We start from the raw sequence: 23,643 nt of genomic DNA, 5'->3' as shown, positions 1-23,643 counted from the left end.
AAAAGCTCGAGGGGCTCTCGGTGTCCCAGCACCCAAACCGGGAGCCCAGGGGGGGTGTAGGGGGGCTCAGTGCCTCTCCTGGGGCTGGCTGGGCTTTGGGGTTTGGTGCCAAATCTTGGGAGCCTCCCACTTGCAGCCGCACCCGGGCGAGGCGTAAATAAGGAGTCCGGTGGCTGGGGCGCTGCCGACGGCCACAGCGAGCACACGAGCGGGCTGAGAGCTGCGTGCCCCTTTTGGGGACCCACGGGAGCCCCCAGGGGACACGGTCCCACTCCCCCGGGGAGCTGGGACACTCGTCACCATCCCACAGCTTCGCCCTGTCCCAGCTCACCCCACCCCGGCGCAGACCCCGCTCCTTGGGCTCGTTTTATCCCTGCCCCATATTTACAGCGTGCCCATCCCCTGCTCAGTGCTGGGGGGGCTCAGGGATGCATTTGGGGTCAGGCAGCACCCCGACCCCCCCCACACAGCTTTGGGAACACGGCAACCCCACACATACCCCATAACCCACCAGCAGCCCCCGCGTGGAGCTGCGCCACGGATGGGGCTCCCCAAAGCCCCCATCCCGTGTGCGCCCCCGATGCCACCGTGACCCAGGGGGGGGCACGGGAAGGTGCTGGGCCCCGGTGCATGCAGTGGGGCTGGCTGGTACAATGAAACATCACCGGGAGAGCGGGGAGGAAGGGGGGGCGAGGGGAGGGGAAGCTCGGCTCGGCGGCGAGAGCTGCTCCGAGGCGGGGAGCCGCACGCACACGCGCTCCCGCTTCTCCCCTCGGCACCCACCCAGCTGTGCCCTGCTGAGCCCCCCCCCCCCCAAGAGCCGTCCCCCGGCCCCCAGCGCCGGGAGGGTCCGGGCGCTGCCGTGGGACCCCGCTGGAGAGAGGAGTTGGGGGGGGGCCGGGGGTCGCCGGGCTCCATGCGAGCCGGAGCAGGAGGGCTGACGGTAGGAGGGATGCACGGGGGTGATGGGAGGGCAGCTGGGGGGGGGTCGGGGTGGTTTGCAGGCAGGTGGGGGGGTCCCCTCTATCCCCTTGCTAAGTGTTTTGTGGGTTTTTTTTTTGGGGGGGTCTCCGTGCGCTGACGCCCGCCTTGAGCATGGCATGGGTTCGGGATGGGGTGCTGAGCTGTGGGGTTGGGGGATCCCATGGGGGGGGGGTCCTGCCTCGCTGCCCCCCTCCCCAGCCTCTGCGGTGATGCTGGAGATGGGGGGGGGGGGCAGGAGACCCCCGGCCTCTCTCATCCTTGGGGGGGGAGGCAGCCTCCAGCTCGCCCTCCCGGCACTAGGGCAGCCACGGGGAGGCTGCTGAGACAAAACACAGCTGGGGAGGGGGCTGAGGGGGGGGGCCATATGGGGTGGGGGCCACCTGCGACCCCCCAAACCCTACAGGTGCCCCCATCCTGCCAGCACCGCCGTGCCGAGCTCCGACACCCCCAGCCGGGGCTGGGTGCCGGGGGGCACCTCCAGGCGCACGTAGGGCTGGGGTTGGGGAGGGGGGGGGGGACCCATTGCAACCGGGTGCCCCCCCCCCTGCAACCGGCGGCTCGGCCTCGTCCCCGGCCCCTTGGTGTGTCCCAGGCAGGAGCAGGAACTCGGCGCTTCCTGCCCCGCACAATTCCCCCCCCGCCCTGCTCCTCCCGGGACATTGTATTCGGGGCCGCGCTGCGCTCTTGGCCGCCGTCCTCCTCCCCTGCAGCCCCTGGGATCCGGGAATTGCTGCTTCTTCCAGCGGAAATCCTGCCTTCCCCCCCCCCCCCCGCCAGCCATGGGGCTGGGAGGCTGGGGGGCAGGCGGGGGGGGAGAGCAGAGCTCGGCCCATCATGGGGTGGGGGGTGAGGGGGACCCCCAGGCTGGGGGGCTTGGCGCAGGTGGGCTTCTCGGGGCCGATTGCTTGTAGGGCTGCCGTACCTCCTGGGGCAGCCATGGGTTGGTGGGGGGGGCAAAAGCCCCTGTGGAGCCCCCCCAGCCTGCCCCATACATGGCAAAGGAGGGGAAGGGGCTTCTGTGGCCTCGTGGGCAGCTGTGGGGTTCCCTGCCCTGCCATGTCCCCATTAGGGTGGGACACCCGCTGGGACCACCACGGTGATGCTGTCATCTGTTGGGGGCGGTGGGGAGGCAGGAGGTGTCCCCTCGTGTCCCCCCCCCCATGGAGGTGTCTGCGGGGCTCCTGATGGGAAGGGAGGTGGCTGGGGGTCCCCACGTCCTAACGAGGACCCGAGAGGTGGCACCGTCCCCTGCCGGGCTGCAGCTGGGACCCCAGTGCCGCAGGGTGACCGAGGGGACCCCGCAGGCTGCGCCCTGCAGCGATCTCGGTTCCTCTTCCCCCAGGGAGGCTGCAGCGGGGCAGTGAGAGCTGCCAGGGGTGCAGGGCCATATGGGAAGGACGGGAGTGCGCAGGGCAGGGGGTGGGATACGGCCCTGGGGGGCCACAAGGTGCCCGAGGGGCTGCAGCACGCGGTGTCACCGCTCAGCCCCGCCAGCGTCCCATTTTTGACCCCGTTTTGCCGTCCCCAAAGCCTGGGACCCTGCCAGCCACAAGGTTCCCCTCGGAGGCCGCGGCACCGTCCTCTTCCTCCTCCTCCTCCCCCACACCACTCTCCCTGGCCGCTTCCTCCTCCTGCTGTGAAGGTGACAGCAGGGCCCGCGGGGTGCCCCCTGCTCCCCGTCCCTGCGGGGTCCCCCCCTTTGGCCAGGCGCTGGTCCCGATGCCACCTCGGTTTGTCCCCAGGGCACCAGGTCTGGGGTATTCGGAGAGCCTCCAGAGCTCTCCGTGCGTCTGCACCCCCTCAAACCCGACCCCTCCGTCCCCTTAGGAAGGGGCTGGGGCGATCCCATGGGGTGACAGGCAGGGTGACATCTGGGGACACCAGACCCCGGCTCAGGGCTGGGGCAGCGCTCCGGGTCCCTCCCTTCCTGAGCTCATTCCTTGGCCACCACCCGCTTTGGAAACCTCCCCGTGCCACCAGCACCGGGAAACCGGGCTCTGGGGTCGGGGGGGGACAGGGGGAGCAGATGGCCAGGAGGACGGTGACAATTCCCAGACCTGTGGCAGCAGGGGACACGATTTGGCCGGGTGTCCGTGCGGCACGGAGGGGGCACGGCGGGGCGCGAGCTGGCACCGTGGTGGCACCGGCGCAGGTGGAGCCGGCCTGGGGGGGGGGGCTCGCTGCCCATCTGCTCCCGGGGCCGGCCGCCAGCACGCGGCCCCTCCCCAAAAATGACCCCAGGGAGCCGTTTTTGGGGGCCAGCCTTGGAGGGCGGGTGGGATGCTGTGTGGTGTTTGGGGCTAAACCTCAAGGTGCGGGGGTATTTGGGGTTTGTGCCTGGCTGGGAGCTGCCCCGTGCCCTCCCTGACCCCCCGGTTGCTGAGTTCAGCGGAGAAATTCGGCAAAATGGGAAGTGTCGGAGCACGGTGCCGACAAAGGGGCCGGGGTTTCTCATGAAGAGGGTTTGCGAGAGCTGGGAACGGCTGTCAGCTGAAACACCAACTTCTTCTCAGAAAAAGAAAAAAAAGCCCCAAAAAAACGGCCAGGCCCTCTCGGGTTTGGCAATTCCGTCCCGGCTGCAACAGCCCCGGCCTTGCCAAACGGCCGGTGTTGAAAGCCCAGGTGGCCACGGAGAGCCCGGGGCCGCTCGAGCTTGTTTGGTGCTTCCAAACCTGCTGCCGAGAGAAGGAAAGGAGAGACAGGGACTGGGATGGGGGAAAACTACGTGAAATATTTCCTCGGCCCCAAAACCACCACATTTGCCTCCCAAATCTCGGGGAGAGGACCTGAGCCGTGCCCAGGGGCCGGGACGTGGCCGCGGCACCGAGCACAGCCCCGCGCCGTCACCCCCATGGGGGTGGGACCCCCGCAGGGCTGGGACCCCCCAAATCTCCGTCCCTTTTGGGGCAGCTCCCCCAGGGGGCCAGGGCGCAGGGCCCAGCTCCGTCCCTTTCCTCCTGGGTCCGATTTCCTCCTCCTCCTCCTCACCTTCTCACAGCGCTGGCCGGAAAAGCGCGGCCGCGACCGCAGCGAGGCGAGCGGGGCCCTTCCTGCCCCGAACCACCAGTTCCCCCAGCAGCTCGGGGTTACGGGGGGACGGGGACGTTTTTGGGGGCGCTCCTCACCGCCCTGCCTCGCTCCCTCCGGCCCCGGTGGGGTGGCTTTGGGGAGGGGGGGGGACGGGGACGCGGTGCTGCCTGGAAGGAGGCGCTGGGCTGGCGGGGGGGACCTGGCGGGATGTGGTTTGAGCCCGGTGCAGAAGTTTTGCAGCTCGTGCAGGGCTGCAGCTCCTGCAGGGCTTTTCGAGCTCCTGCACAGCCCTTCGAGCCCGTGCAGCAAGATTCAAGACCTGGGGGGGGTATTATATCCTGTGCAGGGGCGTTTCGGCTCGGGGGGGGGGGGGTATTTAAACCCGTGCGGGGGTATTGCAAGCATGCAGGCTTGCTGCACCCCATGCGGCGATGTTTGGAGCCTCGCGGGGGTCCGGCAGCCCGTGCGGGGTTTTTGGAAGCCTGGCGGGGATGTTTTAGCCCACGCAGGGGCTCTGCCCCCCCCCCACTCCTGACCCCCTCCCCGCCGTCCCCAGGTGCCTCTCGTCCTCCCCGCGGTGCCATGGAGCAGCTGAAGTGACCCTTGGAGACGTCACCGTGAGTGGGGGCGCCGTGGAGGGGAGCACCCCTGGGTGCTGGGGGGGGGGTTGGGGGGGTTGGGGGGGATCCGTCAGTCCCACGTCCGTCTGTCCGTCCGCCCCGCAGGCCGTGCCAGGATGGGCTGCGTGCACTGCAAGGAGAAGGTGGCCGGCAAGGGGCAGGCGGGGAGCGGTGGGGGGCCTTCCTTGGCCCCCCCCCTGCAGTACGACCCCGACCCCGCGCAGCTCGGCGGCGCCTTCACCCACATCCCCGACTTCAACAACTTCCACGGCCCCGCCGTGCCCACCCCCGCGCCCTTTTACCCCTCCAACACGCTGCAGGCGCACGGCAGCAGCATCGCAGGTCAGTGGCGAGCTGGGGAGGGGGGGGGCATGGGGAGGTCCTGGCTGCACCCATGGGTGCTGGCCGGGACGGGGCTCGCCCACGGTGCCCTCCGTGTGCCGCAGGGGGGGGCGTGACGCTTTTCATCGCCCTGTACGACTACGAGGCCAGGACGGAGGATGACCTGAGCTTTCAGAAAGGGGAGAAGTTCCACATCATCAACAACACGTGAGCCCCCCCCTGTACCCCCCCTATCCCCCTATCCCACTTGGGAAGGTGCTCCCAGTACTCCCAGTATGAGCCAGGCTGGGCACCAGTAAGACAACCCACGTGTGTCACGAGTTGGGTGGCCCCAGCAGAGCCCTGGGGTGGGTGCCCTCGGGGGTGGGGGACAGGGGGGGCTGGGGGTGCTGTGCGCAGGGGGGGGGGGGGTGTCCGTCTGTCCGCCCCTCCTCACCGTCCGTCCGTCTCTCCCCAGCGAGGGTGACTGGTGGGAGGCCAGGTCGCTGAGCTCGGGCGACACGGGCTACATCCCCAGCAACTACGTGGCCCCCGTGGACTCCATCCAGGCAGAGGAGTGAGTATGGGGTGGGGGGGACACGGGGGGGGGACATCCAGGCGTGCTGGCACCCCGTAACCGTGCCGTGACGCTCGCGCAATGCTCACACCTTGCTTGGCCCCGCTGCAAAGTGAAGTCCATGGTGCCAACAAGGGGACTCGGCGCACCCATGGGTGCCCCCCCTTGGTGCTGATGCCCCCCCCTGTCCCCCCCACCCTGCAGGTGGTACTTTGGGAAGATCGGGCGCAAGGATGCAGAGCGGCAGCTCCTGTGCCATGGGAACTGCAGGGGCACCTTCCTCATCCGGGAGAGCGAGACGACGAAAGGTGGGGGGGCTGTGGGGACGGTGGGGGGGGCTGTGGGGTCAGGGGGGACATGGGGACGGTGTAGGGGGCTGTGGGGTCAGGGGGACCATGCCCTGTGCCCCTCCCCGTGCCACCCCTCACCCCCGCTCCCACCTAGGCGCCTACTCCCTCTCCATCCGGGACTGGGACGAGGCCAAGGGCGACCACGTGAAGCACTATAAGATCCGAAAGCTGGACAGCGGGGGGTACTACATCACCACGCGGGCCCAGTTCGACACCGTGCAGCAGCTGGTCCAGCACTACATAGGTAGGGTGGGAGGGGGTGAGGGCCGTGGGGGGGCGGTGGGGGGGCGGTGGGGAAAGCCCAGGGGACCGGTTGGCAACACCCAGCCTGCTGGGCCAACTGGGTTTAACTGGAGGAGGAGGGGGCTGTGCTGGTGGCAGCAGGAGGGGGACCCCCGGGGGTCCCCAATCTTCCGTGTCCTCGGTGCAGGGAGCACCCGGCCTCCGGAGAAGGTAAATAGCCCCCGGGGTCTGGGGGGGGGCATCACCCCGAAATGGGGCTGGGGGGCTGGGGGGCTGTCCCCGGTGGGAGGGAGCGCACCCCACGTGTGTGTTTTGGGGAGGGGGGCACTGCGGGGGGACCAGGGTGGGGGGCGAGGGTTGGGGGCACCCCGGGGTGACGCCTGCCTCTCCCCGGTGCCGCAGAGCGGGCGGCCGGGCTGTGCTGCCGCCTGGCCGTGCCGTGCCCCAAGGGGACCCCCAAACTGGCCGACCTGTCGGTCAAAACCAAAGACGTGTGGGAGATCCCCCGCGAGTCCCTGCAGCTGCTCAAGAAGCTGGGCAACGGGCAGTTCGGGGAAGTGTGGATGGGTAGGGCCCGGCGGGCGAGCCGGGGCGAGCGACGAAGGGAGGGGAAAGCGGTGGGGGCACCCCCAAGCCTGGCACCCCCCCCAGGAGATGGGCACAGACTCCCCATGCCCTGGGGCAATGTCCCATCCCCTGCTTTTTCAGGGCACCCCGAGTGCTCCCCGCAAATATATATCCCATATAACCCCATATCCCGGATGGGGCCATGAGCAAAGAGACAAAACCAGGCCTGGGGGGGGGTCCCTCGTCGTCTTCCTCTTCCTCCCGCGCCCCGTGCTCCCCCCGCTCGGCGTGCATGCTGCCTTCATCCCATCGCACCCCCCCGCTGCCTCCCCCCTTCCCTGCGCCCCTGCAGAGTACAACGACGGGTTGTGCCATCTGCTCACCCTCCCGTGCCCCGCTATGAAGCCCCAGACCTTGGGATTAGCTAAGGACGCCTGGGAGATAGCGCGGGAATCCATCAGCCTGGACGAGAAACTCGGCATGGGATGTTTCGGAGACGTGTGGATGGGTAAGGCTGGCCCAGCCGGCCGGGGTGGGGGGGCTCAGGGGCACGAGCAGCCCCCCCAGGCAGCATCGTGGGGACCGGGTGGTGCTCGGCACCGCTCCGCATGGATGGATGGGGAACGGGGTTAGGCGAGCCCGCGGGTGCCTCGAACCCGTGCCACGAGGTGAGGTCCTTGAGGTGGGTTGGGCACGGAGGTAGCACGGCCCTTGATTGCCCCGGCCCGAATTCCTTGCTCCTCTGCTCGTCCCTCCATCCACGCAGCTCTCCAAACATGCATCCATGCAACCATCCGCCCTGCACCTACCCGTGCACCTCTCCATCCATGCATGGATCCATGCGCCCCCCATCCATGCGCCCCCATCCATGCGCCCCCCATCCACGCACCCCTCCATCCACGCACCCTCCATCCTGGCCCTGCGGGGGCCAGGTGTCCCCTACCCGGGGGGGGCTCCTGGTGACGCGGTGTCCCCGGGCCAGGCACGTGGAACGGCACCACCAAGGTGGCGGTGAAGACGCTGAAGCCGGGCACCATGTCCCCCGAGGCCTTCCTGGAGGAGGCTCAGATCATGAAGCGGCTGCGGCACGACAAGCTGGTGCAGCTCTACGCCGTGGTGTCGGAGGAGCCCATCTACATCGTCACCGAGTTCATGAGCCAAGGTGAGGGGCTGGCGGCACCCATGGGTGCCCTGCCTGGTCCCTCCGAGCTGCCCCCACCCTGCCTTGGCACGGCCAGGGTGCGCGGGGACCTGGTCCGAGGCTTCCCTGGGTGCGCACGGTTGGGTTCCTATGGGGAGGGCACCCTTGGGTGGGCACGGCTGGGTCCCTAAAGGGGAGAGCACCCTTGGGTGGGCACGGCTGGGTCCCTAAAGGGGAGAGCACCCTTGGGTGGGCACGGCTGGCTCTGTGACTGGCACCCTCTGCCCCCAGGCAGCCTGCTGGACTTCCTAAAGGACGGCGACGGCCGCTACCTGAAGCTGCCCCAGCTGGTGGACATGGCTGCACAGGTACCGGGGAGGCTGGCACGGGGTGGGCGCCCCCGTGGGGGGACACCCAAGGGTGCCAACGCTTCTCCCCCCCGCCCCAGATCGCCGCGGGCATGGCCTACATCGAGCGGATGAACTACATCCACCGGGACCTGCGCGCTGCCAACATCCTGGTGGGCGACAACCTGGTGTGCAAGATCGCTGACTTCGGCCTCGCGCGCCTCATCGAGGATGATGAGTACACGGCACGCCAGGGTGAGCCACCCCCCCCGGTCCCAAAGTTTTGGGGACCGCTGCCCTGTCCCTGCTGGGTCCCAGCACGGGCCTGGAGCTGTCACCCCCGGTGCTGGGTGCCCTGGGGGGTGGGTGCCCCAAGTGATGGGCACCCCAGGTGCTGGGCACCCCCATTAATAGGTACCCCAAGTGATGAGTACCCAGGATGATGGGCACCCCAAGTGATGGGTTCCCTGGGTGCTGGGTACCCCAGGTGCTGAGTACCCCAATTAATAGGTACCCCAGGTGCTGGGTACCCCAAGTGATGGGTTCCTTTGGTGCTGGGTACCCCAGGTGCTGGGTACCCCCATTAATGGGTACCCCCATTAATAGGTGCCCCAAGTGAGGGGTTCCCTGGGCGCTGGGCACCCCAAGTTCTGGGCACCCCCAATAATAAGCACCCAGGGTGTTAGATACCCCAATTAATAGGTACCCCAGGTGCTGGGTACCCCAGATGATGGGTTCCCTGGGTGCTGGGCACCCCAAGTACTGGACACCCCAATTAATAGGTACCCCAAGTGATGGGTTCCCTGGGTGCTGGGCACCCCAAGTGTGGGTTACCCTGGGTGTGGGTGCCCCGGGGGTGCCCCAGCCGTGGCTCACCCCTTGCCCCCTTTCCCCCCCCAGGTGCCAAATTCCCCATCAAGTGGACGGCCCCGGAGGCGGCGCTTTTTGGCAAGTTCACCATCAAGTCGGACGTTTGGTCCTTCGGCATCCTCCTGACCGAGCTGGTGACCAAAGGCCGGGTGCCCTACCCAGGTACAACCCCCCCCCCGGGCAGGGTGGGCACCCTTGGGTGGGCGCAGGACCCTCGGTGTCCCCAACAGGGGGTGCAGGGTGCTGACGGGGCCGGATCCTTACCTCCTTAGGGATGAACAACCGGGAGGTGCTGGAGCAGGTGGAGCGGGGGTACCGCATGCAGTGCCCCGGGAACTGCCCCCCCTCCCTGCACGAGGTGATGGTGCAGTGCTGGAAGCGGGAGCCCGAGGAGCGCCCCACCTTCGAGTACCTCCAGTCCTTCCTCGAGGACTACTTCACGGCCACCGAGCCCCAGTACCAGCCGGGGGACAACCAGTGACCCCATACTGGGAGGGAGGGGGGGTGCTGGGGGGGGGGGGGCATTAATCGCCCCCCTTTTTGCAGGGGGGTTTCTCGCTCCCGTTGCCTGCGCCCCCCTGTAAATGGCCATGGGGTGGTGCGGGGGGTGCCCCCCTTTTTTTTTGGGGGGGGCTTTGCACAAGGATTTTGGACTCAGGGGGGCAGCGCCTTGCCCAGATGTGCCCCCCCCTCCCCTGTGCCCACCCCCCAGCCCCTCTCTCGTTGCCTTCACAGCCAGCTTTGAACCTGAGAAGTGCTTTGGTGGGGGGAGGACGGTGGGTGGGTGCCCCCCCCGTGACCCCCCGTGCCCCCCACACCCCTACCCCACAGCAGCAGAGGCCTTGGGGAGGGGGTCTGAGGGTGCCCCCTCCCCACGCCAGCCCCATCCCCTCACCCCCAGCTCTGCACAGCCTGGGGAGGGGGCAGAGGGGGGGCTCAGCCCCCCAGATCCTAGCACTGAGCTTCAGCCCCCCCCTTATATCGCCTTTAATTTATACAGTTCCCCCCCCACACGCCCCAGGAGACACACAGGGACCCCTATATGCAGGGGGGGGACAGGACTCCTTGCTCCCCCCCCCCTTTATCTCCTGTCCTTAAATTAGAGCCAAATCCTCAAAGCCATAAACCCCTGCTTGCAGTGGGGGGGGGACACAGGGGGTCCTGGGTGCAGGGGGGGGTCTGTCCCAGGGGCTGTTCCCACAGCCCTGTTGCCTTATGGGGGGGGGTGCGGGGTGGATTCACCCCCTGCAACAAGCATTAATTGGGGGGGGGGGGGGCATCGTGGAGGCACGGGGCGCAATGTGAATGTGATGGCACTTGGGGGGGGGGGGCACCCCACCTGGGCACCCCCTACCCCATGTTCCAGGCTCAGTCCCAGTCCTCCCCCCCCATGGCCAGGACCCCCCCATGGCCAGGACCCCCCACAGCCATGTGGCAGGGCAGGGGGGGGGGCACCCAGCCGTGCCCCCAGGCTGTGCCACCGGGGGGGGGGCGTGGGGGGGGCTGGGGGAAGGGACGGGTTTGTTGTTAATTATTTTTCTTTTTTTAATTCCAGTCTGTAAATAGAGAGAAATAAAAATCTTTCTAACAAGCCTGGGTCCTTCTGGCCCCACATCGGGGGGGCTGCATGCCCCCCCCCCCCCCCCCCCCCCGAGCCATTTGAGGCTCCCTTTGCAAATAAAACCCCAAAACCAGCAGGGGAGGGGGCAGCATTGGGGTTTTAAAGCTTTTTTTGGGGGGGACCGTCCCCTCCTGCTGTCCCCCCCCCTCGGGGCTTTGTGCTAAGGAGGCAGGCGGCCCTGGCTTCATTTGGGGGGGGCTTGGGCAGTGTTGGGGGGGGCAGAGAAAAGGAAAGGGGGGGGGATGCCCCCATGGGCATCGCAGCATCTCCGTCCCCCCCCCAGCTGCTGCCTGTGTGCTCCGTGCGTGGCACACGTGTTCACACAAATCCCAAAAAACGCATGCAAGGAGCACCCTTACCCAAACAGGTGTCCCTTGTCCCCATGGGGACACCTGTGTTGTCCCCCTCTTACCCCCACAAAGCCCTCCAGCCGGGGGGAGCACCCTGGCTCACCCCCTGCTCGCCAAGCCCTGCACAGCCCCAAAACCCCAGGGGAATGTCCCCAACCCTGGCACATTTTGGGCACCCGGGGGGGGGGGAGAAGGGGGCTGGAAGCGGCAGTGCTGGGAGCAGAGGGGACCGCCACCGTGATGGGGACCGATGGCTGTGCCCACAAACGTCACCTTGGTGCCACCAAGGGCTGGGGGGGCACGGTGCTGACCCCCAGCCCCATGGCAGGGTGACCCCGGGGGCAGCAGCCCCCGCTCTGCCGGGCTGCCAGGGCGGCAATTTCCTCCTCCAGCACGAAATTCACTTAAAAAGAAATAAAAATGCAAATCCGGGGCCTGGCGCGGAGGGGCAGGCTGGCGGCGGGCGCGGGCATCCTGATGGGCCGGATCCTGACACCCCCCCGGGTGCGAGGTCACCCCCGTGTCCCCAACCCAGGAACCCCCCGTCCCCAAATTGGCAGCGGGATTTGGGCAGCAAAAAGCTCGGGGACGAGGCCAAGCTGGGGCTCTGCCACCTCCCTGCTGCAGCCTCCTGCGCGCCCCTGGGCCTGTCCCCTTCATCTGTCCCCTGCTGTCACGAGGCTGTAGGGGACAGGCAGTGGGGCTCGAGGCCGTGGGGGGGGCCCTGTTGTGTCCGTCTGTCCTTCCAACCCCCCCCCAGGGTGTCTCGAGGTGGGGGCGAAGGGGTTAAAGGGCGCAGCTTCGGGGGGCATTGATTTTATGTTAATGCCGGGCTCCATCGACCTGGGGAGCGGGGATGGAGGGACAGCCACCGCGGGGCACGGCCACCAGCCCCGGGGGGGCCGGGGAGGGCAGAGAGCAGCATCCAGACCTGGGGGGGGGAGCTGTGAGCTGGCCCCTTCCCCTCCCCGCTGCCCGGGTCCCTGCAGCATCCCAGGTAGTGCCGCAGAGCCGAGGCTGCAGCAGCTTCTGGGGAGGAAAGAAAAACAGCTCAGCACCACCTCCCCTCCATGCGCACGCACCCCGTGCCATCAGATCCCCCTCCCCACGCACCACAGGACCCCCCCTACACCCCCAGGACCCCCCCTACACCTCCGGGACCCCCCATCCCCACGGTGCCCAGGCCCATCTCTCTTGCTGCCGCAGCTCCTGGCCCCGTTTGGCCGCGCTCCCCGCTCGGGGGGTGCCGGAGCGCGGTGCCCGCGCGGTGCCAAGCGCGGTGGGCGCAGGTGTGAGACCGCTGCAGATGGCCGGCGCCGCAGACCCTGGCACGAGGGAGCTGCGGCGCTGCCACCACCACCACCACCACCACCCCCGGGGGGGCCCTCGCTGCCACCAAACGCCGCGGCGAGGTCCCGTCCCCAAACGGCACAGCCCCAGGGACCCCGCGTCCGTCCCCGTCCCCTCCGACCCGAGCACCCCGGGAGCTGGCAGCGCCCGCCTCGCTCCCGGTCCTTGCATCGTCCCCGCGGTGGCGATGGCCAGACAACAGTGGAAGGTGGCCAAGAATGCAATTTTAGGCTTGGCCAGCCTCGTGACTGCTGGCCCAGGCCCGCGGGGACCGTGCCCAGAGGGGAAACTGAGGCACGGGGGGGGGGATTGCTTCGTGGTCACGCAGCGGCTCCGCACCGCGAGCTGGGAGGGGGCACATTTTTCCATGGAAAAAAAGCAGCCCAGGGTCGGGAACGGCCACGCAGCGGCCACGGCAACATCTGTGACTGCAGCTGGGGAGCGAGGCAGGCTGTGCACGGCCCGATGGCACGGCCCCCCTGCCCCCAGCTCTCCCCATCATTTTGGCCCCACAGAGCCAGGACCCGGTGCTGGCAGGGGTTTGGGGCCGTGGGGTTTGAGGAGCGAGGCGAAGCGCGGCAGGCACGGAGGTGTCGCAGCAGCAGCGCTGCTCTGCCGGGACGTGGTGCTGCTGGGTGGCACGGGGATGTTTGCGTTTTGGCAAAATCCTAAATGCAGGAGGGGTTGGCTGCCTGGGGAACGCCCTGCTCCAGGGCTTCAGAGTGTGTGGGGGGGCGAAGTCTCCTCTGCTGCAGTTATTGGGGTAAAATCAGGATGGCCCCTACATAGGCAGAGGGGCAGGAAGCCCCCAGCCCCAATTGGGGTTGGGGGATGCTGCTCTCCACCCCAAAGGCAGCCCCCATATCCAGCACCCCCCCTTGCCATCCCTTCCTCTCCCCCACCACCACGCACCCCGCTCCCCCCGCTGCACCCCGCTGTCTCCAAAGCCCCCCCAGCCCCCAGATCCCACCCGGGGGCGGCTTTGGGGGGGGGGGGGGGGGTCCCAGCTGCTGTCCCCAGTGAGCGAGGTCACCACAAGCTCTCGGGGGACAAATGCAGTGGGGGGACAAGGCAGTGGGGTCACCCGGTGACCCTATAACCTCAAGGAGGGTGGCGAGCAGAGCCTTCACCCCCCCTCCCTGACTTTGGGCAGTGGTGGGTGGGCACAGGGGGGTGTGGGGGGGATCTCAATCCGGTGCGGCCACCCCCGTGGCACGGCGACACGGGGCTGGGACCCGGGGACAGCGGTGGCCCCGGCTCGGCAAAGCAGCCGCTAGATGGTAGCGGAGGTCCACGCCAACGCTGCTGACACAGCACTTGGCTGCCAGAGGGACCGGGGGGCCCGGGTGACCCGGGGGGGCCCTGGGGACCCGTTTTGGCCACCCCCTTCCCCGCCCCGTGGCACTGAAGGGCTGGCCACGCGTGGAACCGGGACACGGGTGGCGTGGGCGCTGCGCCCCCGCCCTGACGCCCCCTGGCACCGCCGCCCACCGTCAGCTTTGGGGGCTCGGGGTGAGGGGGACCCCTCCCCAAAATCTGTCCCCACGAGCGTCCTGCCCCAAAGCAGCCCTGAGGCCAGCTGGGGACCTCCAGGGACCACCAGCGGGACTCAAGGGGGGGACAAACCCACTCCTGGGGACAAGCAGGGTCACCCAGCTCGATGGGGGGGTGCTGGGCACCCATGGGAGCCCGGCAGAGCCCCGGTGGGTGCCCCTCTGCAGGGACCCCGCTGCGAAGAGCCTCGCTTTGCTCCTCCTCGCCCGCTCCCAGCCCTGGCGAGGGCTCGGTGCCAGGCGGGTATATATATTTTATGATAACTATAGAGATGCACTTCAAACCTGACAAAGGACTTTGACAGTTTTAAGCATCTCTTTGATTAATACATGACCTTTTAATGCTTCGGATTAAATTAATAAATCTTTTACATTCCAACCCATTCTGCTTGCAGCGTAATGTTTTCTGCACGACCTCCTTCTCTCCCCGCGCACGCGAGGCATCCCCCCTGTCCTGCTGTCCCACGGCACCCGGGGCAGGTAACATCAAGGCACGGCCCCTGCAATATTCATACGGTGCAGAGCCCCGCGAGGCGAGCGGGGAGGGATCCTCCTCAGGTTTGAACCATCCCTAAAAATAGCAAGAAAATTCAAAGCTGACATTCAGGGCGAGGGGACGAGGAAGGCTGCAAAGTTGCTCACTCAGCCACCAGCAATTGCAGCGATCCTGTCTGCGTGTGCAGATTCCTCTGCTGACCGGGCTGGAGCGCCGGGCCTCCTCTCCGCAGGGTTTGCAGGAGCTGGGAGCGATGCAGATGGGTCCCCGTCCTCACCCCGTTCCCAAATCCGAGCCTGCTGGGGTGAGCAGAGCCCAGGGATGCAGCTGCTGGCATTTCGGATACGAAGCGCGGCGATGCGTCCATGCTGGAAGGCAGCTCTCCATCCGACCCCAGTTCAACCAGTTTGTCCCAGTCTGGCGGCGGAGCTGGGGAGCCCGGCACGTCTCCTGAGCGCCGATTCCCTCCCTGCCGCCTGTTGATCCCCGACCACAGATGAAAACCCAACGTGCAGCACGGCGGTGAGGCAGAGGGCTGCTGTGAAGCCAGGTGCTGCGTGTCTCCCTGCACCCATGTGTTATTTCATCGATGACTCACGTGTTATTAGCAGCCGAGCAATATTCCCAATTCCCTGGAGTTAACCCTTCACTCGTCACTCACAAAACCACGGTGTCACAACAAACATCAGCGGCATTATCCGCGTTAATTATATTGTATCTGGGAGCATTAACATCGGCGCAGCCTTGGAGGGAAGGCGCTGAGGATGCTCGAGGAGCCACGAGGAGGGAGGTCACGGGGCACGATGGCAGCTGGGGGACATCTCCCCGCCCTGCCACCACCGTCCTGGGTGGTTTTGGTCACCACCTGCGCCCCCCCGGGGTCCCCTCTGTGCCAAGGGGGACATAGCCAAGGGGGGACCCCTGCACAGCACCGTGCCCTGGGGGTGGGGGAGCGGGGTGTTAGCAAACAGAGGGGAAGTTTCCAGCGCTGCCAGGCCCTAGCCACGGCTAACTTAAAAAATAATAATAATTAAGTGGAAAAAAAAAAAAAAAAAAAAAAAAGGCTAATTAGGTGGCTTCAAGGGGGTGTGCCACGGGGGAAATTCGGACCGAGGATTGGGGCGGGGAGGGGGGGGGGTCTGCGGGCTGCCTGCGTGCCCCCCAAACCCCGCATCCTACCGGGGAGCGCAGTGCGGGTGCAACCCGGGAGAGGGCAGCAATGCCCCGTGCATCCCACTTGTGTGGGGGGGTGGGCATCCCGGGGGGTTGGGGAGGGGGGGGGGGGCAAAACACCCTCCGGGTGGATGCCTCCCCCCCCAAAAAAAAAAAAAAAAAAAAAAATTGAATCCCCCCTCCCCAAGCAGAGCGCGGAGATGCGCGCCCCTTGCGCGCCCCTCCCCGCTTCGCGCCGACGGGGAGGAGAAAAGCGGGGAGAGGAGAAGGGGCGGGGGGGGGGGAAAAAAGGAAGGAGGGAAGAGAAACGAGAAGGCGGGGGGGGGAGAGAAGGAAGGACTACAAGGCCCGGCATGCCCCGGCGGTGCTGCACGGCTCCCCGGGGTGCCGGATGCTGGCCGTGCCGCTGACAGCGGAGCGAAGCGGAGCCGCGGTCCCCGCCGCGCACGGAGAGGGCAGGGCGCGCCGCGCCGCCGGCTCCGCTCCCCCCTTTCCCAGCCCCCACAAAGCCGGGAGCGGCAGAAGGCAAGAGCGAGGGAGGAGGAGGAGGAGGAGGAGGAGGTGGAGGAGGAGGAGGAGGAGGAGGAGGAGGAGGAGGAGGAAGGGGGGAGGCAGCAGCAAGCCAGGGCTCTGCTGCGCTGTGTCTTTCTTTGCTTTCCGCAGGCGGCTGAGCGGCGGAGGCGCAGAGGGGAGGTCGGTTCCCCTCCGCCTCCCGCTCCGCTGCCTTTTGTGTGTGTGCGAGGCGAAGGGGGGGGGGGGGGGGGGGGAGAGAGAAAAAATTTGAAAAAAAAAAAAAGAGAGAGAGAGAGAGGGAGAGAGAGGAGGGAAAAAAAAAAAGCGGAGGAAAAAAAAAAAAAAAGAGGAGGAAAAAAATAAGAGGAGGATAAAAAAAAAATAGCCGAGCGGCAGAGGGGGAGAGAGGAAAAAAACAGGGCGAAAAAAAAAAAAAAATCAAATAGGGGTGGGGGGGCTGGGGGGGAAGAGGGGAAAGGAGGAAAGGCGAGAGGAAAAGAGCAGGCAGGGGACGGAGGAGGGGGCGGGCTGGCAGGAGCGGAGTTGCCTGGGGAGAATGTGAGCAGGAGGCGCTGGAAATGCTCTCGTTGAAGGTGGCGAGCGGTGCCGAGGGCTCCGGGACTCCCGCGGGCGGCCAGGACGCAGCCCCGGCGGACGGCAGGAGCCTCCCCAAGCGGGCGGGCTCCGGGGGGCTCGGAGCGCAGCAGCCGGCGGGTGAGTACCGGGGTGTCCCCGTCCCCCTTCCTCCTCTTCCCCACCCCCGTTGCCTTTGTGTGGGGCTGGGACCCCGGGGGGGGGGTCGTGGCTGGAGGTGGGGGGGTCGTGGGTGGGGAGGCGGAGGGGTAAAGGGGGGAGAAAGGGAGGGAGAAAGGGATCGGGGGTGTTGTTGGGGGGCACCCAGCGTGTTGGTAGAGAGAGAGGGTGGAGGGGGAGGGAGGCGCGGCCCCCCCCCCCCTCCCCGCCGTGTGTGTGTGTGTGTGTGTGTGTGTGTGTGTGTGTGTGCCCCCCCCCCGCTGTCCCCTCCGCCGAAGTTGCGCGCGGCGAGTTGGTGCCAAATTGCAGGAGTTTAATGGCACTTGGGGAGGGGAGAGGGGGGGCGAGGGGAGGAGGGAGGGGGAGAGGGGGGAGACGGGGCTGGGGGGGGCGTCCTGGCGATCGCCCCCTCCTCCCCTCCCTCCCCCCCCCAAGAAAAAAAATCCCCCGCCGTGCCCCATTTGCACGAGTTCAGCCGCCTCCCCCGGCCGGCCCCCCCCCCCGGCTCCCCCCGGGCTGCGAGCGCTGAGTGACAGCTGTCAGAGCCGGCTCCGTCCGCTAGAAGGCGGAACGGAACATGTCAACAAAATTTGGGGTTATCCTCGCAGCCCTGGGGGGCGTCAGGAGCTCCCCCCCCCTTTACCAACCCCCTGACCCCCAGGGCAGAGCCTGCCCCCCCCCGCAACCCGGCTGGGTGCGCGGGGAGCCGGCGGCGGGGGGCACCGGGGAGGGGGTGCTGGCCCCAACTCGTGCTCTCCGCGGTGCATTCCCCTTGCGCAGGGCTCGGCGGGTGCCTGTGGCTTCTGTCCCCCCCCCCAATACCCCAAAACGTGGTTGCCTATCGGATCCTTCCACCCACCCCCCCTGGCACCCCGTTTCCGAGCCCCCCTTTGCGCTTCTTTGGCACGCGCGCGGGGCACCGGGGACCGCGGGGACCCCAAAAGGGGGGGTGGCTGCGGCCACCCCGCGGGGGTCTCTCCGCCGGCGGCCTCGAAAAGCCCCGGGGAGGGAGGCCCGGGGGCAGGTGGAGGCAGCCGGGTCCCTGCTTGTTTACTTGCCGTGGGAGGAACTGGCCCCGGCCGCGACCAGGTGGCCTTGTGCACGAAGCCACTTGGCCGGCTGCTGCGAGAGCAGCGACCAAAAAGCCGCGGTCTGAGCTCATTGTGTGCTCGCTGCGAGCCCCGGCGCGCCGGGGACTCACTCCAGATTTATCCTGGCGTGACAGAGAGCAGAAGCGAGCCCCGAGGGCGCGGGCACGCATCCTGCCCCGACGCTTTGCAGCCGGGAAGCCTGAGCGGGGGGCTTTTTCGGGGGGCAGGCGGATGAAGCTGGGGGCCCCCCGCGGCCCCCAGGCTTTCCAAACCAACCCCCCCTCCCCACCTCACCACCACCACCGCCACCCCCAGGTGTCCCCTTACACACTGGCTCTCCTGCTGGTCTGAGGAATTTGCAGAGGAGGGTGGTGGTGGTGGTGGTGGTGGTGGCGGTGGTGGTGGGGAGGGGAGGAAGGAGGGAGGCAGGGAGGGAAAGCGGGGAGGGGGGGGGGGTTGGGGGGGGCTGGAGAAGGGATGGCGCGGCGCCAAATTCCGCTCTGCCATGTCTCTGTAACCTGAATAGGCCAACTCCATCCCTGGTGCGAGTCCCCCGTGGCTCCGCCGCGCTCCAATGCAGTTCGGCGCGAGGAGGTGGCGTTCGCCCGGCCGCTCTCGCGTCCCTGTCCCCCCCCCAGCCCCACAATTTGCCCCCCAGCGCCGCCACCAGCAGCTCCCCGGACCCAACTGGAGCCCGGCTCCTTCCCTCCGCCACCGAAACCGCCGGCACCGTGCCGGGAGGAGCCGGAGGTGGCCGGGGGGGAGAGGCGAGGGGTTGGCACCGCGGTGGGGCCGGGGGAGCCAAGGACGCGCGGGGAGCGGGCGGCCGGCGGGGGAGAAGCGATGGAAACCCGTGGAAGGTTATAGGGAGCCTGGGGGGGGGGCAGCGCTGCCCTGGCCTCCTTAGAGGAGGCAGCAGAGACCCGGGGCAGGCTATTTCTGCTGAGATCCCGAGGAAAGCTCTGGGAGAATTGTGGGCTTCTATAAATAGTGTGTGTCAGCCGAGTGGAAACAGGGCCTTGAAATGCTCCTGCTATTCTCCCGAGTGCTTGGAACCAGCTCTTGGTAAACAGGGCAGCGCTGGGGAGGGCTGCTTCCTACTTCCGGGCTCGCCACGGGAGCGTTTTGGGGGGAGCAGGAGGGCCGGGGCCGGGGGGGGTCACTTGGCGACAGAGCGGGCCCCCCCGCGGGGCCGGCTGCCTGATGCCGGGCTGTGGAGGGGCCGCCCGGATGCGGGGTGACCCCTGGTTTGCGTTGAGACCCCCCCGTCCCCTCCCCAGCGTGGCGAATTTCGGGGTTGGGATGCGCCGTGCGGTTCGCTCATGGTCCTCGGGGGCTGCCGGTGCCGGGGTGGGCTCGGGGCTCCGGGGGATGCTCTGCAAAGCCCCCCCCAAATGGCCGGGGTGGTTCTGCGGGGTCTGTCTCAGGAGGGGCGAGGTGCAGCCCCGGTGGACATGGTGGGGTCGTGGCGTGCTCCGTGTCCCTCTGCTCCCCGCCGCTCATCCATCGAGGCTGGCGTTGGTCCTGCTGCTCTGGGGTTGTTGAGGCGATGCGCCGAGCGGTGTCCTGGTCCCGTGCGGGGGTCTGGGGGGGCGAGCATTCGGTGGCTGTTGCACCCCTCTGCTGGGGAACCCCTCCTTTGCGTGCAGAAGGGACCTGGGGACATTTCCCCCGGTCATTTGGCTGCCTCTGGGAGCACCCCAGAGGTCCCAGCACGTTGTGGGGCGCCGCGGTGCGTGCGGGGCTCCCCCACGGGCAGGGCTTTGCTCCTGGCACCCTCATCCCGGGGCACTGCACCAGGACCCGGCCGTGTGGTGCTTGGCACCGGCTGCACGCTGCCCGGCCGTGCGTGCCGGCGTTCCCTCGTGCTGCAAAAGGGAGCCCGAAAACCGTGCTTTGATTATTTCCCTTCCAAAACACCACAGCAGGGACACAACCAGGGCGCCTCTCGGGTGCCCGCCGCCACTTCACACCTTGGTGCACGGCGAGCTCCGCGCTGCAAGGCGCCCGGCGCGCTCCGGGGGTGGCGGGGCGCCACGCAGCCCAGTTTCACCCAGTTTCACCCAGTTCCACCGCCCGGTTTCGGGGTCCGTCCCCGCGAGCTGGGTGACCCGGGTGAGGGCTGGCGCGCGCCCGCGCGGTGCCGGCACAGCGAAGCACGCAGAGCACCGCGTGGGTGGGAAGGGGCGAGCGCGAGTCCGTTTTGCTCTCTGCCTTTTTTTTCTTTTTTTTTTTTTTTTCCTCTCTTTTCTTCTTCTTTTTTTTTTTTTTATTTCCCTCTCTGTGGGTTGAGCGTTGGGGCGACAGACAGGGAAAGTCTGAGCAATGGTCTCCGCGCTGGTGCTGTCTTCAATCAGCGCGTCCCAGAATCCCTCGCTCTGGGCCTTCTAGGCACAAGGGCTTACAGCGAAAATCGGCAGCTGCAGCTGCGAGTGAAAGCACAAGAGCCCGGCTGGGTCTTTGGCATCGGCAGGAGAGCAAAAAAAAGCTGGGGGAGGCGGGGAAGAGAGGAGGAGGGGGGGGGAAGAGCGATGTGCCCTGTGGTTTTTTTTTTTTTGTTGTTTTTTTTTTTTCCAGCCCTGCCACCGAGGGTTGTGTTTCAGAGCCACGCTCGCCGGGCGCGGGAGGGGGGCGCGCGGCGATGCCTCCGGGGAGCTCATTAAATCCGCCGGCCCCCCCCTTTTTCCCCGTGCGCCTCGCCGGCCGGGATGCAGCAAGGGGAAGGAGGGAGGGACGTGCCGGGTGGAACCGGCTGCCCGGTGGGGACAGTTACTGGCCCAGGCAGGAACGCTGCCCCGGGGGCTCACCTGTCGGAGCACGTAGGACGGGTGCGTGCCAGCGGGGCCGTGACAAAGGCAGGCGCAGAGCCGGGGACTCCCTCCGTGCCGGGGCGAAGCCCCCAGGGGAACGCCGAGGTGGTGGGGGTTCGGGGGGCTCGGGCGATGCAGGGAAACGGGGGGGCAGCAGGCGTGAGCGGGAGGGGTCGGCACGGGCAGCGTGCGGCGATGGGGCTGGAGTGCGGCAAAGGTGGGCCCCAGATGGGTGCTGGTAGGGGTTGTGGCACCGTGGGGGTACCCGGGCGTGGGGACCCCCCTTCCCTATCCAAAAACTGACCCGGTGCAGGCGTGAGGGCTGGCACGGCCTCGCCTGGCACGATGCAGGGGAGATGAGGGAGAGGCAGAATGTGGTGTCGGTCCTGGTGGAGGGAGAGCAGAGCGGATCTGGCAGCCGCCAGCCCCAACCTCTGCCCTTCCCGCGGCGAAACGAGCTCCAGGCGGCGGGAGCAGCATCCCTTCCCCGCGCCGCCGCCCCCGGGGCCCCGAGCCCTGCGCACGCTCCTCGCCTCCTGCTGACTTCAGCGCATCGGCTTGGGCTCGGCGCCTGTAAATTCCTCGCAAAACCTGGGCCTAAAATATCTGGAGGAGGACGGAGGAGCGCCTTGGGCGAGGGAGATGAGATCTTCAGCTGCGGGAGAGAGGGAGGCTGCTCCGCTGCAGGCGGTGGGGCCGTGCCGGGCTCCTCCAGCTGCCGGCCCCCGGGGAATTCGCCAGGAATAAATCTCGCCCCGGCAAACTTGGTGGCTGGGCTCGGGACAGAAGCGCCCGAAGGAGCGAGGGGCACCCGGGGCGGTGGCATGGGAGCGGGGCTGGGGCTCGGTGGCTGAGGAGGGACAATAAATGCTGAGAGGGAGGCGCTAGGCGGGAGCTGTGTGAGAACCAGTTTGCGAGGTCCAGATTGGCAGCAGATCCTGAACCAGGAGGAGCTGAGCATCCATACGGCCCCTGCCGAGATCAGACGAGACGACAGCGACTCGGTTTGGGGGAAGAAATTGGAGGCGGGGGAAGCTTTTTTGCTGAAATGAAATTTGAACCCCAAAGTGGGAGGGAAGTGGAGGTGGGGGGCACGGCTCTCTCCACATGGTTATTACTGCTGTTTTCCACCCAGCTGAAAGGAGAATGTAGCTTAATATGGACCCGCGGGGAGGAGAAGCGCTCGGGAACGGGGATTTGTCAGGAGGGAGCTGGGAAACAGCGAGCGAGACGTAGAGGTGAGCGCGGCCAGCGGCGTGCCCAGGGAGGTGCTGGCAGCCCGGCGGCCAGGAGAGGCCGGAGCCGGGCTGCAACAAGGAGCTATTGTTCTTGGCGAGCGGGGGGCCACCCGCGGCCCCCCCAGACCCGCCGCCTTCGCCACGCAGCTGGAGGAGCCGGCGCGGATGCGGGGAGGCTGGAAGGTCGCAGGGAGAGGTTTTTTTCTGGTGGCTTCGTGGCCTGGCCGGGACCGGTGGGTGCCGGCGGGACGCGCGGTGCCAGGGGGTGCCGGCGGGGAAAGCAGGAGGGGGAGGACTGCAGGTGAGCGGGGAAAGGGCTGAGCCACGGAGGTGGGAGCGGGGCGAAATGGGGCGCTTCAGCCCTGCGGAGAGCCCCCAGCCCTGGTGCTGTGGCTCTCCCCGGTGCGGTGCCTCGCTGCGTGCCCCCCTGGCCCTCGCCGTGCGCCGGGGCTGCCGTCGGCGCCTCGCTGCTGGCACGGAGCTGTGGGGTGCTGAGCTGTGGGGTGCCGGCATCGGTTGCCGCAGCCACGGGCTCTGCCCCGGGCTGTGCTGGTGCTCGGGGACTCCCCAGGGTGCTGCGAGAAGCGCGGGGGATTGGCAAGAGGAGGAGGAGGAGGAGGAGGAGGAAGAGCAGGAGGAGGCGTGTGGCTGGGGCGCCGTGGCCAGGCTGGGGGAGGCGAGGGCTGGGCAGCTCTGCACAGCTGGGTTCAGCTTATCCCAGCCCTCCCTGGGATCCCTGGGGCCGGGGGCAGCCCAGGGCCTGCTGTGCCCACCCCCAGCCCAGCTGGGAAGGAGAGACCCCCCCCCTCTTTATCCCCCGGGGCTGGCCTTTGCTCCCCATCCCCCCCATTCCCAGGTCGGCTCCCCTCTGCTGCTTCAAACGCGGAGATGCCCCGAAGGCAGCAGAGGCACCTCAGCAAGTGCACACGAAATATTTGAGCACGCATGGGTGGCTCTGGGCTCGCTGCGGCTCTCGCCCTTCCCCGGCCCTGCTGCTGCTGGTGTTGTGCGCTTCTCCCCAGATTCGGGGCACCCATGGGTGCTTCTCCTCTCGTCCGAGGCAGGGTGTGAGCTTTGCTCGGCGGCTCTTGCTCGGAATTCTTCGGGCTGCCCCAACGGGACCAGCGTGGCACCGCCGTGCCGCCGCGGGCACCCGGCGCGGATGCCGCCGCATCCACCGCGAGCCTCGCCGATGCCGCCCACCTCCCCGAAATAGCAGCAGGACCTCTGTCCTTCATCCCCACGCCCTCCTCTTCCTCCCCGCAGCGGCAAAGCACCCTGCAGCCGGGCCCGGAGCCCGTGTCGGGGAGGGGGGAGCCGCGCTCCCCTCCCCTCCCCGGCATTCCTCGGGAGTGAAACACAAGAGCTGGCAGGGCACTCGCGCTTTCTCTGGCCTCCGCTCCTCCGATTCCTGAACAAAGCCTCCTGCCTCTCCCGGGAGCCTGAAACAGGAGAGGCGGCTGCTGGTGGATGGGAAAGGCGAGCTGTTCCCTTCTGCCCCGTGCCAGCAGCCAGGCGCTGGGGGACGGGGGTGGGTGGCGGTGGGCACGGTCCCCAAGGTCCCCGCGCGCCGATGCGCACGGCCGGAGCTGCCCCGTGCAGGGACCACGGGGACCGTGCCCACCCTCAGCCTCACCCCGGTGCC

General features: G+C 67.7%; 2 protein-coding genes and 1 long non-coding RNA gene across 10 annotated transcripts in view; 2 read left to right on the top strand and 1 right to left on the bottom strand.

Annotated features, from left to right (window-relative positions):
- The first annotated feature begins 697 nt into the window (after nt 1-697).
- FGR (FGR proto-oncogene, Src family tyrosine kinase) lies at nt 698-10,641 on the top strand. Of its 4 annotated transcripts, none has more exons than XM_038167369.2 (13): nt 698-943; nt 4,571-4,631; nt 4,740-4,976; nt 5,081-5,183; nt 5,434-5,532; nt 5,737-5,840; nt 5,977-6,126; nt 7,045-7,200; nt 7,675-7,854; nt 8,125-8,201; nt 8,282-8,435; nt 9,081-9,212; nt 9,323-10,641. In XM_038167369.2, the coding sequence occupies exons 3-13, from the start codon at nt 4,751-4,753 to the stop codon at nt 9,529-9,531; spliced, it is 1,590 nt and encodes a 529-aa protein (XP_038023297.1). In that variant the 5' UTR covers nt 698-943; nt 4,571-4,631; nt 4,740-4,750; the 3' UTR covers nt 9,532-10,641. The 4 variants fall into 4 exon arrangements, with proteins under 4 accessions (XP_038023297.1, XP_071883511.1, XP_038023295.1 ...); XM_038167367.2 differs by lacking the exon at nt 7,045-7,200 and adding an exon at nt 6,528-6,692 and having other exon boundaries at nt 699-943; XM_038167368.2 differs by lacking the exons at nt 698-943; nt 7,045-7,200 and adding exons at nt 4,319-4,342; nt 6,528-6,692.
- Nucleotides 10,642-14,242: 3,601 nt separating this feature from the next.
- Nucleotides 14,243-15,678, bottom strand: LOC119713588 (uncharacterized). Its single transcript, XR_005260782.2, has 2 exons — nt 14,567-15,678; nt 14,243-14,495 (listed from the first exon to the last, which is right to left on the bottom strand). It is a non-coding gene; the product is annotated as an uncharacterized lncRNA (long non-coding RNA).
- A 202-nt stretch (nt 15,679-15,880) lies between these two features.
- The window catches only part of AHDC1 (AT-hook DNA binding motif containing 1), a 50,842-nt gene continuing 43,079 nt past the window's right edge, over nt 15,881-23,643 (top strand). Inside the window, exons 1-2 of one of the 5 annotated variants that reach the window (XM_038167196.2) lie at nt 15,881-16,118; nt 16,700-16,820. Coding sequence is in view for 1 of the 5 variants with exons in the window: in XM_072027538.1 (XP_071883639.1) it covers nt 16,685-16,820 (136 nt within the window). In the remaining 4 variants the exon portion in view is untranslated. Of the gene's footprint in view, nt 16,119-16,166; nt 16,287-16,475; nt 16,821-21,814; nt 21,999-23,643 lie in introns of those variants that run through there. The other 4 variants (XM_038167189.2, XM_072027538.1, XM_072027539.1 and 1 more) reach the window with 4 other exon arrangements.

Source organism: Anas platyrhynchos, chromosome 24, assembly GCF_047663525.1.
Source record: "Anas platyrhynchos isolate ZD024472 breed Pekin duck chromosome 24, IASCAAS_PekinDuck_T2T, whole genome shotgun sequence".
Taxonomy (NCBI): domain Eukaryota; kingdom Metazoa; phylum Chordata; class Aves; order Anseriformes; family Anatidae; genus Anas; species Anas platyrhynchos.
This window is presented reverse-complemented; position numbering and strand designations above follow the sequence as displayed.